Source organism: Cutaneotrichosporon oleaginosum (assembly GCF_008065305.1).
Source record: "Cutaneotrichosporon oleaginosum strain ATCC 20508 chromosome Unknown ATCC20508_contig03, whole genome shotgun sequence".
In the NCBI taxonomy this organism is placed as follows: Eukaryota; Fungi; Basidiomycota; class Tremellomycetes; order Trichosporonales; family Trichosporonaceae; genus Cutaneotrichosporon; species Cutaneotrichosporon oleaginosum.
Window position 1 is genome coordinate 45,198 of NW_027072172.1, and position 15,919 is coordinate 61,116.

General features: G+C 60.3%; 8 protein-coding genes across 8 annotated transcripts; 3 read left to right on the plus strand and 5 right to left on the minus strand.

The window, feature by feature from the left end:
• Positions 1–328: 328 nt before the first annotated feature.
• COLE_03201 (uncharacterized protein) lies at positions 329–2,080 on the minus strand (the record flags this gene model as incomplete). The annotated part of the gene is made up of 4 exons (XM_018424848.1): positions 329–693; positions 726–885; positions 917–1,598; positions 1,635–2,080. 4 exons carry the CDS (start codon positions 2,078–2,080, stop codon positions 329–331), a joined length of 1,653 nt encoding a protein of 550 aa, XP_018277364.1.
• A 386-nt stretch (positions 2,081–2,466) lies between these two features.
• Positions 2,467–3,111, minus strand: COLE_03202 (uncharacterized protein; the record flags this gene model as incomplete). Its single annotated transcript, XM_018423711.2, has 1 exon — positions 2,467–3,111. The coding sequence occupies one exon, from the start codon at positions 3,109–3,111 to the stop codon at positions 2,467–2,469; it is 645 nt and encodes a 214-aa protein (XP_018277363.1).
• Positions 3,112–4,275: 1,164 nt separating this feature from the next.
• On the plus strand, positions 4,276–5,694 carry COLE_03203 (uncharacterized protein; the record flags this gene model as incomplete). The annotated part of the gene is made up of 4 exons (XM_018420452.2): positions 4,276–4,318; positions 4,353–5,035; positions 5,068–5,432; positions 5,469–5,694. The coding sequence occupies 4 exons, from the start codon at positions 4,276–4,278 to the stop codon at positions 5,692–5,694; spliced, it is 1,317 nt and encodes a 438-aa protein (XP_018277362.2).
• A 179-nt stretch (positions 5,695–5,873) lies between these two features.
• COLE_03204 (uncharacterized protein) lies at positions 5,874–6,152 on the minus strand (the record flags this gene model as incomplete). Its single annotated transcript, XM_018423710.2, has 1 exon — positions 5,874–6,152. One exon carries the CDS (start codon positions 6,150–6,152, stop codon positions 5,874–5,876), a length of 279 nt encoding a protein of 92 aa, XP_018277361.1.
• A 459-nt stretch (positions 6,153–6,611) lies between these two features.
• Positions 6,612–6,785, minus strand: COLE_03205 (uncharacterized protein; the record flags this gene model as incomplete). Its single annotated transcript, XM_018423709.2, has 1 exon — positions 6,612–6,785. One exon carries the CDS (start codon positions 6,783–6,785, stop codon positions 6,612–6,614), a length of 174 nt encoding a protein of 57 aa, XP_018277360.1.
• Positions 6,786–7,951: 1,166 nt separating this feature from the next.
• Positions 7,952–11,333, plus strand: COLE_03206 (uncharacterized protein; the record flags this gene model as incomplete). The annotated part of the gene is made up of 5 exons (XM_018426052.2): positions 7,952–8,742; positions 8,778–8,892; positions 8,926–9,219; positions 9,561–9,738; positions 9,883–11,333. 5 exons carry the CDS (start codon positions 7,952–7,954, stop codon positions 11,331–11,333), a joined length of 2,829 nt encoding a protein of 942 aa, XP_018277359.1.
• Positions 11,334–11,823: 490 nt separating this feature from the next.
• Positions 11,824–12,691, plus strand: COLE_03207 (uncharacterized protein; the record flags this gene model as incomplete). Its single annotated transcript, XM_018426835.2, has 3 exons — positions 11,824–11,934; positions 11,968–12,052; positions 12,093–12,691. 3 exons carry the CDS (start codon positions 11,824–11,826, stop codon positions 12,689–12,691), a joined length of 795 nt encoding a protein of 264 aa, XP_018277358.1.
• Positions 12,692–13,079: 388 nt separating this feature from the next.
• On the minus strand, positions 13,080–15,902 carry COLE_03208 (uncharacterized protein; the record flags this gene model as incomplete). Its single annotated transcript, XM_018425010.1, has 2 exons — positions 13,080–14,994; positions 15,256–15,902. The coding sequence occupies 2 exons, from the start codon at positions 15,900–15,902 to the stop codon at positions 13,080–13,082; spliced, it is 2,562 nt and encodes an 853-aa protein (XP_018277357.1).
• Between the last annotated feature and the right edge of the window lie 17 nt (positions 15,903–15,919).

A 15,919-nucleotide genomic window follows, 5' to 3' on the forward strand; every position in this document is an offset into this window, starting at 1 on the left:
GTGGCGGCGGCTCGGGCTCTGATGGCGGGTATGATAGCGACTAGGCTGGCCGATATACATGATGTATGACTGCAGAAGTGGGAGGTGCGTCGACTGGTGGTTGTGGCGGTATCAGAGGAGAAGGTGGCAACGTTCGCCACGCGCAATTTAGCGCCACCTTTTAACTTGGAGCGCGACGATACCGACACAGCGCGGCGAACACGGTGAAGTAGGTTCATCAGTAGTAGCGGCGCGACATACCTACACTCTCCCGAGGAGCATTAGCGGGAGTGCATTAATGTGTCGGAAAATCGTCTCCCATCCTTTGTCCATCTATTGTCCATGTCTATCACTCATCCCGCCACGCCGGATCATATCGCGGGGGCGCAACCGCCACGATCCGTCCCGCGTCCGTTTCCTGCAGCTCGTCTGGGCCTGTCTCTCGTACCCGGCGGGGACGCGGCGCGGAAGGACGTTCCAGCTTGGGATCATGGGAAGGCGCAGGCGGTGTCGAGGCAGAAGGTACGGCGTGCGATTGGGTGCTCTGGACGGGAGTCGAGGGTCCAGTCGTGCCGGCGGACGAAAGTGGGTGGTACTCGCTAGGAGAGGAAATGGAGGGGGGTGGATCCTCCGTGCGCGCGAGCAGGGGGGTAGGTGCGCGCTCGGCAGAGATGGGCGACAGCGCTATGTCGTCCCTTGTGTGCAAGTGCGGCTCTGGTATCAGCGGCCGATGCAGTCTGACCCACTTTCGCTGCTCCGACGTGAGGAAATTCTGTAGAAGGCCTGCGGCTTCGGCGCGGCATCGTCTACCTCAAAAGCGCTGTAAATCGTGCTCCGTTTGCTTTTGTGCTTGCGGAGAAGCCAGAGAGCAAGGGCGAGGGCGACGAGGAGGGCGACACCGCCGAGCTGACGTCAATAGTGCAACCACATTACTCACGACTCCGCCGACTATTGCACCGATATTGGGCTTGCCTCCCCTTCTGCCCCCATTGCCAGGGTCTGCGCCAGTGCTAGGACTCGTTCCATCAGAACCCGGGCTCCCTCCTGGATTGGCACCGGATCCATTGCTGGAGCCAGAAGACGCTTCGGACCCAGAGGTCGTCTGGCCGCCGCCCGAGCCGTCGTTCATGCCTGGCGGGAGAGTTGATACGAGATCCCCGCGCGCATGATAATCGTCACCAATAAACAAGATGCTCTGAAGTCCGACATCCCCCTCCAGCGTCGTGACGCTCACGGCATACTGCTGTGCCGGATCAAGGGGAAGGCCAAAGTACTCCACGACGTGTGGCCACGCCCGCGCCGTCATCGTCGACATCGCGGGGCCGCCCTGCAGGGGGTCCGGGGAGAGAGACACCGTATACCGCGCGGCTGTGTTCGTGGCCGTCCCATTTATCTGTAGATACGTCGTGCGAGGGGGCACGTTGAATCGAAGCGACGCGCCAGGGGAGCCCACAAGATGAGGGAGGGCGATGCTGGCGAGCTCGGAGCGCACATTCCACGCCCCGCTCGTAGTGAAGTTGGCATTGGCTGCTCCCCCTTCGACCGCACGCCACGCCGACACAGGCAAATCCCACCAAGAGCCCCGCAGCATGATGTCACCGATGTACATGTTCTGCGGGCTGGAATCAGCACTCACGGTGTGGCATAGCACTCACACATTCGCCACGTACGCGTACCGCCTGATATTCACCATCGTGAGATTCACGAATCCCGAGTTCACCGTGAGTGTCACGTTAGTATACCCCAGCGGCGGGATGCCGCTGGTATACGCAACGAGGCGGTTCTCGCGCTTATCCGGCGCCTCGACGCCGTTCACCGTCAGCGTGAGGTTGGCGCTGCTCGGCTCGCCGTACCAGTATATATCGCTGCCCCAGAAGGAGGCGCTGACGCTTGCGCCTGGCGCTCGCGTCGCAACCCACGAGGTCCCGTTATATTCTCTCCGGGCGGAGGCCGCGCCGCCGACCCATCCCGAGCCGGGGTCATCGCCTAGTGAGGAGAAGCGAAATATCGGGTCCAACACGTCGTGCGACCACCCGAAGGCGACGAGAGGCGCAGAGGTCACCTCGTCTGCGGCGGTGGCGGCGAGCACCGGGCGCGCCATGGCGGCGATGAGGAGGATCATCCCCGAGAGTGAGTGTAAATGGCTAACGGGACAGCGGCGTGAGGGTAGAGTTTGTTCGCTGTAGGCACATCAAGCTTCGAGTTCCGGCATACAGGCACGAAATTACCTTGGCGTGTTAGTGGAATTAGTCAGTGTTGGGATCACGTTGCGCCACAGCGTGTGAGATCATGCTGTACCAATGATACACGGATCTGAGGAAGCATGCAGTGCTGCCTGAATCACGCTTGTGTGGTTTATATGTATGTAAGAACGAGGAGGGGTCAATTGATGTTGCTCAGCCTTGCTGCGTCAATGGCCCTCAAAACCCCAGGCTCAGCAGTTTCCCAGTCAGAATGCTCTGGCACGCTATCTCGCCATGCATACCGCTACTTCTTCTTGGGCTTGCGCCACATAATCACGTGGTTGCCGCTGCAGATCCGCTCGCCTGTCGCCTGCTCAAACACCTCGCAGCGCGTGTATGCAATGCTCCCCGTCATGCGGTCGACCGTTACCAGGATGTCGAGGACCATCCCCTCATGTGCTGGCGCCTGGTACGTCATGTCGAGGTTGATGCTTACGCCAGGCCCCCACCACGTGTCCGTGCCGAGCGTTTCCACGGCGCGCCCCGTGAGGTTGTCGACGAGCCACGCAGCACAGCCCCCGTGCATCGTCTTGTGCAGGTTGCACCAGTGCGGTCCCACGGTACCCGTATACAGCGCGCGCCAGCCAGCGACGTCGCGCCCACCCCGTGCATTCTCTGGAGGGATCGGGTCAAATCCTGCCGGCGTAACATCGTTTGCAACGCCGTGCTTCTCCGTAAAACCTCCTGAGGTGCGGTCGCGAAAGGTCTGAACGTCCGCGGCGGTCGCCGGCACTAGGTTGGCGAGGTTCACGCTGCTTCGTGAGCGGAGGGAGGGAGTGGACGAGAGGGATCGGGTGCATGGGTGGAGATGCAGGAGGGCAATTGGTCGCCGAGGAACGAGGGTTGGGGCGCGAGCCCTCGCAACAACAGACGCCTGGCGTAAAAGCATCTCGGTGCGAGATTGGCAGATGTGAAGTATGAGACTAATTAGAGACGATGGAGGTGAACAAGCTTCGGCATCAGCAATGCCGCATGCCGACACCACGTGGTGCGTCCACCTCGGGTTTGAGACCGCGAGCGGAAGGAGAAGTGCATGGTTTCGGCTCCTCATGCGCTTTTCCGCTCTGTGGACAGATGCATGGGCCGCCGGCAAGAGCTGTAGTCGGAGGTTACCACCACTGCGAACCGCAGGAGACACTCGGTCTCCCTTCTGACTCAATTTCAGAGCGACACTCAGTCTGTTTGCGACTTGGTAAACCTATGGGGCGAGGCAGCTGAGATATTAGCCCCTCTCATCGCGATTGCAGGTAAAAAGGTGGGTTGGGTCGCGGCATTCGCACGGGACAAGGACGGGAAATCCATCCGCACCTGTTCAGTTCGCCGGCGGAGAGCTCGCCGAGAAGCGCCCAGCGACGGTGACCACGGCAGAGGTGAGGTCGATGGAGTGGGCGAAAGTTTACCCCGTTCGCCATTACAGCGGCCGCGAGTGCGATGTCGGTGTAATTGACTATCATTAGCAGGACATCAGCTCTCGCAACTTGCCTACAGATCGCCGTCTCCACCAGCATCTTTTGGTTCGGGTTTGGGTGCTGACGTCCTGGGCCAGTTTAACTGCAGGTTCAGATGATGCATAATGACACCGTCATCGATCTGTACCAGGTGCAACATCTTACATCTGCCCAAGTGCCAAATCGTGGTGGGGACACTGCTCACGTCAGCCTGAAGAATATGATACCGGAGCGGGGACCCCGGGAATTTTCTGCCCCAGCCAACGCATTTTCGGTGCTGCTTGACTTCGGCAGCTGCAGTTTCCGACATCATTACATCTTGTTTCCACAAACATCTGCTTCCTCGATAGCACACTCTCACCGCCTCGCCTCTAGGCTGCGCGGCTGATTCGCCACACCCTCTTACGACCCTCACAATCATTTTCACCGACCCCGTTGAACCGATGAGCGACAACAGCTCGCGAGCTGCGAGCCTCCGCGACAAGGCCATCATGGGCGAGGACCATGCGCCGCTCGACCCCGGAGATCTTGCAGCGTACGACATCGATCCGGCCGAGCAGCGGGCGCTGCTCCGCACGCTCGACTGGCACATCGCACCTGTGTGCATGGTGCTCTATCTCGTCGCTTTCCTGGACAGAGCTAACATTGGTGAGTGCGCTCCATCTTTTGTTCCTGACATCAGGCAACGCTGCTGTCGGCGGCATGGTCAAAGACCTCAACTTCCCCGCCAACGGCCTGTCGGTCGCAACCTCGATCTTCTACGTGACGTACGTGCTTTTCGAAACGCCCGCGACCATGTTACTGCGCACGCTCCGGCCCAGTCGCATGGTCCCCATCTTTGTTGTCATCTGGGGCGGCGTCATCATCGGCAACGGCTTCGCCACCAATTACGCGACTGTCGTGGCGTGCCGGCTCCTTCTAGGTGTCTGCGAGGCCGGCCTGTTTCCTTGCCTCGTCCTGTACATGACCTCATTCTACCAGCGTGAGGAGCTCGGCCTGCGCACGTGCTACCTCTTCATCGCAGCTTGTCTTTCTGGCGTTGTGGGCGGCCTCATCGCCACCGGCTTTCTCAAGATGGATGGCTTGCGCGACCTCGCCGGCTGGCGTTGGCTCTACATCATCGAGGGTGCACTCACCATTGTGGTTGGCATCGGCTCGTTCTTTGTCATTGCCGATCGCTACGAAACGGCAACCTACCTCTCCGAGCGCCAGAAGTTCCTCATGATGGTCCGCCAGGCTAAGGCCGCCGTCTACTCGCGAGACGAGGGCTTCAGCTGGGGAGAGTTCCGCCAGTACGTCCGCGACCCCATGATCTACCTTTCCGGATTTGTCCTGCTGTGCATGGACACGTGCATGTATGGTTTTGTAAGTCCCGCCGACAGCGCGCGCTGATACAGTCCACATTCCTTGTTGTCATCATCAATGGCCTCGGTTACTCGCCCATCGTAAGCCAAGCGCTCTCTGCACCGGTGTACGGCTGGGCCGCGATCGTGTATCTCGTTGGGGCTCTCGTCTCAGACCGCTACTCGATGCGGTACAAGATCATCCTGCCGCTGAGCCTCGTTACTATTGTCGGTTATGCCATCCTTGTGGCCAATCCGGCCAATCTGGGCGCTCGCCTTTTCGCCTGCTTCCTGGCCGGAATGGGCATCTACATTTCCGTCGGGCTGCAAGTCACCTGGCTCGGTCAGAACATGGCCGGCTTCCGCAAGCGCAGTTATGCCATCGGTATCCAGCTCACCATGGGTAACATCGGCGGAGTGTGAGTTGGCCTCGGACTATCAGTCGCTGACTGCAGCATCGCGGGCCAGATCTACCGCACCAACCACAGACCAGCGTACACCCTCGGGCACGCGGCGTCGCTAGGATTCTGGAGCACCGCAATCCTCGCTGCAACGCTGCAGTATTATGTGTGGCGGACGCGCAACGCCCATCGCAACGCACTTTCGGCCGAGGAAAAGGCCGAAATGGATGAGCGTGGTGTCACGGGTGACCACCACCACGGCTTCCGCTATGTCTTGTAAAATAGATTGACTAGACGCATCTGAATAGAGCATTTCCCATAGATATGTATAGACATTCCCTGTCAACGGCTTGCGGTACGACGAGGTCGTCAAGCGCCGTGGAAAACAGCACTGACACGCTCAATTAATATCCCCGATTGAAAGCTGGTGCGGCGTGTGGTTCTAGATGCCAGTATCGTTCACACTTCGTGCACCGTGCAGTAAGCTGTGAAATACTGACTCCAGTGGTGGCTCGAGATCCTCCCCACGCGATGCGCGCAACCCGGCAAGAAATGAGTCTCTCCAAACGTATGTGCGACATAATTTGGGTGCACTGACCTTGCTGCATCACAGGCAGTCGCAGGAAGGCGAGAAGAGGGGTGAGAACGAGGACCGTGGAGCGTGAGTAACACCGACGTACAGACAAATACGACGGCGAAGGCGAAAACGCAAAGACGAAAGACAGGAAGAGACAGCATGATCCATGGCTGGGTGAATTCTTCACACAAACACTCCAATTTTGGGTCAGCTTCCCAGCGCGAAGACGCATAGGTCAAGTGTGCGAAAGATGCCGATGAGCAGCCGCTTCTCGTCGGACAGTTTCCCGCGAGGACCCTCACTCAGGCCCACTTCCTCAAACTACTTGCCTACTGAAGCTTCGTGCTGCTGACGAAGATCACGACGCCAGTGAGCACGTCGTCTCAGCCTCACTTCGACGCCCTGTGCGCCTCCAGACCGTTGACAGTGTCGTGCAGATGACAAAGCGAGCTTCGTGATCACCTGACCGACTCCCAGAGTGCCGTGCTTCTCCGTTCACTGGAATTCACTAGGGCAAGAAGAAACAGCGCTCCGTGTTTCTCAGGTACGACCATGTTCATCGTGCGAGGCGATGTCATAGATATGGAGGTGTCAAGTTGGGCTAGCTCAAGTATTATGTACTACAAAGAGCTGATGGTCTGTGGCCCTGAGACGACACAGCGATGGTGAACACCGGTCATGAGTTGCCCATCGATAACTGACTGAGGCGCGGACTCTGCGGCCCGCAGACGGGATGTAAGTGTTGAGGGACTTGGGCGCCACCAGCGGCCACTCAAATGTCCCCGTCTTCGCATTCCGCGGCGCAATCCTCAATCTGTGCAGATGACTTCGTGGAGACAGCGGGAAATGCCGCTCCCTTCAGTCCGCTTGCTTTTGCTTCTTATGTCTTGGCGAGCATCATTCCACCGTCCGCATTCAGCACCAAACACCGGGATGTGCACTTGGCTCAGTCACGAAGTAACCCACTATCATGCGCTGCAGTATGACCCTCTTTACTGGCTGGACTGTGTCATGCGTGACCCAGGCTTACCTCCATCCTATTCCGTTGGGCTTGGCTTGGACCTGGCTTCGGATTCCAGGTGTGCACTCTCGTTATGACATTGCGTCAACTGATCCTCCCCCCCCCCCCCCCCCCCCCAAAATCACGTTGTTGTGAAGTAGTATACACGTCGCAGGCTCAATAAATTCGTCGTGGTCCAACCCGTTCCTGTTTGCCAAACCTTCCAAACTGCGCCTTTTGCGTTTGCATCGCGGAACTCTTCACGAAGCCTATAACTATGCCGCAGCTGGTTGGTGCCCGTATGCCCGCAAGTGGCCCCAAGAGGTTCCAAAGGCGGGTGAGGGGGAGAGTGACATTAAGCATGAGAGGGTGGGGGCGGCGCATCGCCGAGGGCCATAAACGGATCGACAGGGACGACGGCGAGGGTCGCTTGGCACTCCCGCCCAGGGCCTGCGCCACGAAAAGATATCGTCCGCAAATGGTCTTTATGAGATGTGATCAGCCGTGTCATATTATGAATGTCTTGCCTGAGCTAAATTGCACCCGCGGGCGCCAGCTGCAAGCGAACATCGGTACGCCGCCGACTGTTGATCGGGTGGCCCTCGGTTTACAGAAGTACGGCCGCAGACCACGCCATGTCACCCCGTGCAGACAGAGAAAGCGAAGGGTATGTCACATTGCAAGGGCCGGAATCGCGGGAGGCACCTGGCGTACGTCATGCGCACCCGAGAGTGCAGGAGCCCGCGCCATCCGACCCCACTGCATGCAGTCCCAGTGCGTGCGGCAGTGGCGACATCGATCCAGATCTGGTTGAGGTCGTAAACGAGCAAAGGTTTCTTGACCGCCGAGCTCCAGCTCATCTCGTTTTCTCCTTTCTGCTGCGTCTCCTCTGTGCACTCGTAGATTTACTTCGATCTTGAACATACATCCATTGCCTCTCAACTCTTTCCACCCAACTCCATGTCGACCCCGCCACGCTTGTCACGATCGTACCGCAAACCCGTGCCCCTGGACGCGCACCCATTTGAGATGGAGCAACTGGCCGTCGGGGTGACCCTCGACGGTGGGAGCAGCATCTCGGACTCCATCGCGCCGCGCCTCAGCCACGGTGACTCGGCCAGCTTTGAGAGTGAGGTGCGCCCACAGTCAATCCCGTCCACCGCATCCGAGTCCACCGCAGGGTTGCCACATCGCCTCGACGATCGCGAGGAGGGTCGCGAAGTGCCCGATGATCGCGACCAGTCACTTGTCCACCTTTCCGCGCCTCAGTCTCCTATCACCCCCGTATCCGACAAGCAGCCGCTGCGGTCGACGATCAGCCTCGCTGAGGGCAAGGAGGAGGAGTTCGCCGAATACCGCCCCCCGACAGAGGCGCAGCTGCGTGAGGCGGCGAACCACGAGCTTATCGACGAGGACGGCAACACGGTGCTCTTCGGCGAGTTCTATCCAGACTGGTCGGGCGAGCTTGCCTCAGACCCACACGCGGGTTTTGTTTCGAGTGGCACTGCCAGCGAAGACCAGCCGCGCACCGTCGTCTTCTTCATCCGCACCATGGCCTGTGGACAGTGCCAGGACTATATGAGTGCAGCGATCTCGCGCCTCGACCCCGATGAGATTGCGGCTTCCGATGTCCGCGTTGCCATTATCACCAACGGCGGCTGGAAGGGCCTCAAGAAGTACTCGCAGCTCATGATCAATTCCAAGTTTAAACTCTACACCGACCCGGACTTGGGCCTGTACCGTCTGCTTGGGTGAGTTCCTGATCGGTTTCGCGAGTTGACCTCAGGATGAACCCCAAGATCGCACGCATCGACATGCTCAAGGGCATGTTCATCACGCCCGAAAATCGCCCTGCATACCACCAAAGCTCGACGTTTGTGCAGCTTCTCAAGGGCTTGCGGGTGAATGTGTTTGTGTGATCATGCTGACCCCAGACGGCGTCCAAGCTGGGCACGACCAACCTCGGATCGCCGACGCAGATGGGAGGCGAGTTTGTCCTCCAGCCCGGGTACAAATGCACGTATGCGCACCGCATGCCGAACAAGTTTTCGCACGCGCCGGCCAAGAATGTCGTGGGCAAGGCCGGCGTCAAATGGCCTGAGGGACGACGAGTTGTGGAGAACATCCCCGACCCCGCCATCGCCGCCATCGAGCAGGAGCAGCTGCTCGAGCCGTCAGAGGAGAAGGCCTGGGTCGGATGGCGGCGCCCGATCGAGTCAAAGGAACGAGTGAGCGTCGACAAGGCGCTGCCTGCGCTGCCCCTGACGAGGTAGTGACAGTAGTTGTCGTAACACCCGTTGAGGTTAGAGAAGAGGCGTAGGCGTCGGCTCCGCGCGGCCCGAAGGGGAGTAGCTGCTCCGGGGCGCATACGCAACTCGGCTACACCTCCATGCGACGCCCAAGACTCCAGTATAACGCGTTACAAATGATCCCAGCGGTCAACCATCCCATCCCTGCATCTTTGAGCCCTCTGTATAATACCCTTCCATTAGCATTCACGCAATGCATGCATGTACCTTCTTGTTTCCTTGGCGCGGTGACAAGGGTGAACTCGACTCCTTCACGACAGCTGCCTCACTGCATGTATCGTCGCTGCCCAGCCCGTCTTCACCGAGCTCACAATGTGGAAGGCGTTGGTCGCGCCCAGCAGTGGCGATGGCGGTACCCTGCCCGCGTTCCTTGTCCGTCGAGCCGCCGTTCCGTCAGTCCTCCGTCGGATCCGACGAAGCAAGCTCACGATCACTGTCGTACGTACACGGAGATTGGCACAACAGGGGCGGCACAAGTGGCGGGTGCGAGGGACTCCAGCCGCTGAGCGGACTACTTAGATGCAGCGCATGCAGCTGCTGCCACCACCCCTCACCGCCACGCTGGGCACAGCTGAAGCCAAGCATCCACCCAGCCCTCCTACGCCATGTCCGCCATGCCCGCGCCCGAAGCGAGCCCCGAGGCGCCGCCGACCCCCAGGACCTCGTTCACCGTCTCGTCTGGCGCCATCTGTTTCGGAGACCTGCACAACATGTGGCACGGTGCGGGCGTGCCAATCCAGCCCTTCCGGACCACGCCCGCAGACATGGAGGTGGGAGGAACGGTGCGGGTGCAGCAAAGTGAATATAACACGGTCGCGCGCAACGGGGTGTGGCACGTGTACGCGCTCATCTGCCGCGGTGTGACGGGATGGTTTGCGGCGCACGAAAGCGTCGCGCCGCGGCGCGAGATGCGCCGCATCCTGCGCGTGTCGGGAAGCCCCGCGAGCTTGGACCCCGGAAGCACGTTCAACGACGAGGACACGGTGCGGGCCGGCGTGTTCGTGCTCAACCGCTACGACTGGGGGTACTACGACCGGCGGAGCGAGGGCGAGGTGCGGCGGGTCACGGAGAGCGGGCCGTGGACCATCGGCGTCGGCGTGTGCGACTACGGGGATGCGCGCGCGGCCGTGCGCGCGTGGGAAGGGATTGTGGGGGATGAACGCGCACCACGCCCCGCCGGCGTGTGGATGGCCATCCCGAATGGCGAGTACCTGTACGGCAGGATCGGATATGGTGCGGGCGAGGCGCACTCGTTCCTCTTCTTCAACACTTATACACAATTTGAGAGCACGACGTTTGAGGGCACAGTCACGCCGCTGAGCGAGCACGAAACAATCCGTGAAATGTTCGAGCGCCGCCTGCGCGAGGGCTACGATTTCGGCAGCCGCAGGCGGATCCGCAGCGTCATTCCGCGCAACACCCAGATCCCGCCGGCGGCGGAACGCACGCGCGTCGCGCGCGACGCGTACATCCTCTCGCAGGCGGACGTTACGCGCGCGCTGGAGAGGGAGGAGGCCCGGGGCGGCGAAGCGGCGCTGAGCCCCGACGTCGCTCCTCTCTTGGACGCATGGCGCGAGGCAACCTGCAACCTAGTCAACGACATGTTCATCAGCTTCCTGCAACGCCGCGTCGCGCCACACGCCGGCGGCTCGCTCGCGGATGCTGCCGGAGCGATTTTTGCGCGGCCACCCCCCATTGCGGGCTTCAGCGTTTCCCGCGGCTTCGCAACCCTCGGGCGGAGGGTGTTCATGGAAGTGGACCAGCCTCCCGACCTGGATGCGGCTGTCGTCGGGCGCATCAAATTGTTTCTGCAGCAGACAGCGCGAGGCGTCTCAGACGAGTTGGTCGCTGCCACGGCGAGACTCGTCGCCTGCGTCTTCCGCGAGGTGATGGAAGAGGCGCGAAATTGCAGCCTCGACAAATGCGACTACCGGATCATGCCTTGCCACATCCGGCTCGTCGTCGTCGACGAGACACTGCTGTTCGAGTGGTTCAAGTATTCGCCCGTGTTCTGGGAAGGCATAGGGGAGTGATTGCAGAGAAATAGCGCGGGTGCATGGAAGCCGAGGAGGACTGCACGGGCAGGCAGATCGCATGGAAGGGCCGTGCATGCCGTGCCGATCGCGGCGATCTGCTCTGCTCCGTCTCCGCAGATCCCCGGATCGCCAGATCGCCGGCAATCTCGCCAACACTTGCCAGTCGCCAGCGATGCAATCAGCGACCGAAGAACAATGCGTCCGTAGCCCTTGGCAGGCGCCCGTGGCTTCTCGAGCATTGTAGAACGCATTCCGCCCGCCGAAATTGAATTGTCCAGGGCTCGGACAACGGTCGGACAACGCTGGCGCTCGTGCTCGCGCTAGCGCGGCCACGCCCGGCCCACGGGCCGTGCTATCGGCAACCCGCGGCATGGTCCGCCCCGGCTTTGTCTGCGGCTCATCTCGGCCAAATATATACAACCACAAGCCTCAGCTCGTCATACCTTGCACTTCCTCTCTCACACACCCACACACCCACACACACAACATGGACGCTATCGGACCGCTCGAGACGCCGCTGCGCCTGGTCAAGGGCGACCAGATCTCGGATGCGCCGGTGACGCTGCGCATTCCCAGCCGCAACATCGGCATCCGGGGCGTGAGTGTGTCGTGCGAGCGGCGCTGACGACAGCACGACTACGACATTATCAACGAGGACACGGGCAAGGTCATGTACAAGGTCAAGGGGTCGCCGATTAGTTTCCACAGCACGCAGGGTGGGTGATTTCTCCTCGCTCCTCGCCCCGCTCACACCAGTCTTCTGCACCGCGGACGGCAAGGACCGCCTCTTTGAAATCAAGTACTACAACGGCGCCAAGCCGCACTTTGAAGGCGCGCGCAGCGACCTCTTCGACATCTCGAGCGACTGGAGCACGTCGCTGCTCGCCATCTTCGCGGCGTACGAGAAGGAGCGCGACGGCGTCGTGACGCGCCAGACCCAGATCTACCTCCCGTCGCGGGACACGGTGCGGCCCGGCGCCGTCGTCGGCCCGCGCCTCATCCTGCGCGGCGACCTCGACACCGAGGCCCAAGTCGTGCTCCGCTCCACGGGCCAGGTGCTCGCCGTCATCCGCGCCGACGACCGCGGCCGCGCAAAGGACACGGACACGCCGTCGTTCCTCGTCACCGTCGCCCCCGGCATGGATATCGCCGCCATGGCCGGCATCGCCGCCAGCTACAACCAGCTGCATAATCGCGCGACCGCGGGCAGCGCCGCCCAGTCCCGCGCAAACTCGCGCGCTCCGTCCCGCTCCCAGTCGCGCAACCCGCTCTCGCGCACCAACTCGCGCTCCGCGTCGCGCCGCGGAAGCCGCGCGCCGTCGCCCGTCTACGGCGGCCACGAGCACGCGACTTAGGCGGAAGGCGGAATATCCGTCATGAGAAGCTTGCGTCGCGTGCAGCGGCGCTTGCTTGCCTCGTTGTCTCGTTTTGATATTATATAATGCATCAGATTCTTGACTGCAATTTCGGGTTGAACGCAGGAGACGCGACTTATCCAACGCCGTACGCCCTGTCGCATCAAGACCACGGGCCGACAATCATGTAAACCTCGACTACCGCAAAACGCAGACATGCATGTTGTACGTCTAGTCGAATGCAGGCGGGTATGTGCGATGGTTGGATACTATGTACAGGCCACGCGAATGCAAACCAGCCGTGATGGTGTAGTGTAGTGGAATCGTGATGATGCGGATGGATGTGTGTTGTGAATAAGGGAAGGAGTGGTACCGAAACAACGTCTACCTACAGGCGCGAGTACGGACCGTGCCGCCACCGCCGCCAGTTCTCCTGGACCCACCAGCGGCCGATGAAGGCGGCCTGCTCGGCCCACTCGGCGGCCTCGACGCCAAACTTGGTCTCGACCTTGCGCAGAAAGTCGTGGAACTCGAGGTCGAGGGTCACCTGCGCGTTGTGGATGTCCGCGCTGAACTGCCACTCGACGTCGGTCGCGTCGCCCACGGGCACAGTGAGCACCCACTGTTTGTGCTCCGCGTCGCGGATCGTCAGTTGCTCCCCGCCGGGATTCACAACTGTGAACTGCCAATTGGCGACGTCGTTCAGCGTCTTGGTCCGGATTGGTCGGATCATAGACTGGCCCTCGTAGTTGGCCGTGAGGTCGCGCGCAGCCTTGGTTGCCGGCTTGGAGAGCGACCCCGTCTCAGCCAACAGGTCTAGAATCGTCGGCACAATGTCTCGCGACGTCACCGACGACTGGACCTTGATCGGCGGGAGGAGCGGGTGGGAGAAGACCATGGGCACAATGTTGTTGATCGTGTACGGGTTGTAGTAGGTCGGCAACTTGCCGTTCTCGGGGATCGACAAGCCGTGATCGCCCACCATCACAACGAGCGTCTCGTTGGCCACCCCGAGATCGTCAAGCGCACCGAGAATCTTGGCCAGCCACCGGTCGTCGTACCCAATGGCATTCACCCACTTGGACAGGTCGTCCAGGCCCTTGCCTAGCTCCTTGTACTTTTCGTCTGGCTTGTCCGTGTCCGGAATGCCGTAGGGGTGGTGACTCGTGCTCGTTAGGTGCGTAATCATGATACGCTTGTCATTCTCCTTTGCCATGTTGAACTCGTCCTTGATGTAGTCGAGCAGTGGGTCCTCTGGGACGCTGAAGTAGTTTACGTCGGGGAGCGTGACCTTGCCAAACTTGGCATAGTCGGCCTGGAGATACTCCTTGTCGTAAAAGTGACCGTAGCCCATTTTCCAGACAAGGTTCTTCTGCTCGTCAAACGTGCTAGTGGCCGACTGCATGAAGGTCGACTTCCAGGGGTACGAGCGGTAGCCTTCCTCGCCTTTGTGGTTGAGTCTTCCAAGAACGTCAAGCACATGCGGCAGGCATGGCTGATAAAGATGCTTCTTGTACTCGCGGTTAAAGTCCACGATGAGGGGGACCACGCCACACAAGGACCCCGCAACGCTCTTGAGGGTGTAGGTCGAGGTGACAAAAGTGTCCTCGAACGAGATTCCGCCGCGAGGCTTCTTCATCTTGTCCTCGGCCCCGCTTTCGTTCTCGACCTCGCCCTCGCCCTGGGGGGGCGCAAAGCCATGATCAAAGTCGCCGGTGAGGTGACGTGCCGTCGCGGATATATTACGCAGCCGCTCTTCGACGTCAGAGGGGAACTCCTTGTTGTCCCACGTGTCGGCAAAGCGCTGGGCGATCACACCATCCTTCTTGAGGGGGAAGACGTCTTTGCGTGTGCTCTCGAGGAGAATGGTAATGACATGGCGGATCGGCACAGTCTTGAGGTCGCCGAGAGCCTCCAAAACGTCGTCGTGCAAGTTGCTGATCTTGAGAGGGTCATGCGAGGCTGTGTAATGCCTTCTGTCGTGGTACCAGTCCTCGAAACCTGCGGGCTCGCGGTCGGACGGCAACCACTCGTACTTTGTTGGACGGCTCATGGCGGTCCTACCGTCCCACTTGAAGCCGATGCCCGACTTGTAGAGGGGCTTCATCTTTGCCAGGGCCTCGGACGCGCTGCCCAAGGCGACGAATGGCGAGACGATGGCAGTCCATGTCATGAGCTTGAGCGTCGCCTTGTGGGGGCGGATCATGAAGAGGATGAACATGGCAAGAAGGGCGGCCAGGCCGGCAGCGTGGGTGAAGATCTGGAAGAGGAGCACCCATGGCCAGTTGCGAAGGTTGAGGCGCCTGTGCCATGTCCATGTGCGGGGGTTGAGAGCGCTCCATGGCCAGTTGCGGGGATTGAGGGCGTGCCACGGCCATGCGAAGGGGTTGAGCGCGCGCCACGGCCAGGTGAGCGGGTTAAGCGCATACCAGGGCCAGTTGCGGGGATGGAGGCGATCGCGCCACGAGCGGCGTTGTTGCAAAGACGAGACAGGGGCGGAGCGAGCATTGCCAAGCAGACCGTCCGTCTCCTCTTCGCTGGAAGCCAAGTTGTCGAGGTCGTACTCGTCACTGGAAGTCTCGTCGAGGTCAAAGTCTTTTGGTTCGCAAGCTTCGAGGTCGATGGAGCCAGAGGTAATTCGTTGCCTAGCAGAGGCGAGCCATGCGCGCCAGGTGGTGCGGCGGAAGAGGTGGCGGGGCCCGACAGCCATGACATAGGCCATTGCGATGAAGGGTGCGGAAAGGAGGTTGGAGAAGATTTCAAAGATAAAGTAGAGGGGCCATTGCAAAAAGGCGGCGGTTGCGATGCAAGCAAGGGTGATGTAGATGGAGGGCCAGAGGCCTGAGAGAAGGGTGCGACGGCCTGCAGCGTCGTTTGCGAGGGTGGCGTTTGCCCAGTGAACTTCTACGCCCGAGTTGTAGAAGACGCATGCGTTTGAGAGAGAGACAAAGACGGAGGTTGAGAGGAGAAGGGTGCCTCCAAATCCTACGAGGACGCGTAGTGTCCTGGATCGGTTGACGTCGAGCTTTCGTGCGACAAAGAGATGACAGATGACGAGTAGGACGACGTCTTGCAAGAAGAATGAGTAGCACCATCGGGTCAATTGTCCTTCTTGAAGTGCGCCGTAGTGGGCGTAAATGTGGACGACTTTTGAGAGGATGGTTGTGACGGCTACGAGGGCAAAGGTTGCTTTACGGTTGAACAAGATCATGCCGAGGAGCGCCCCGC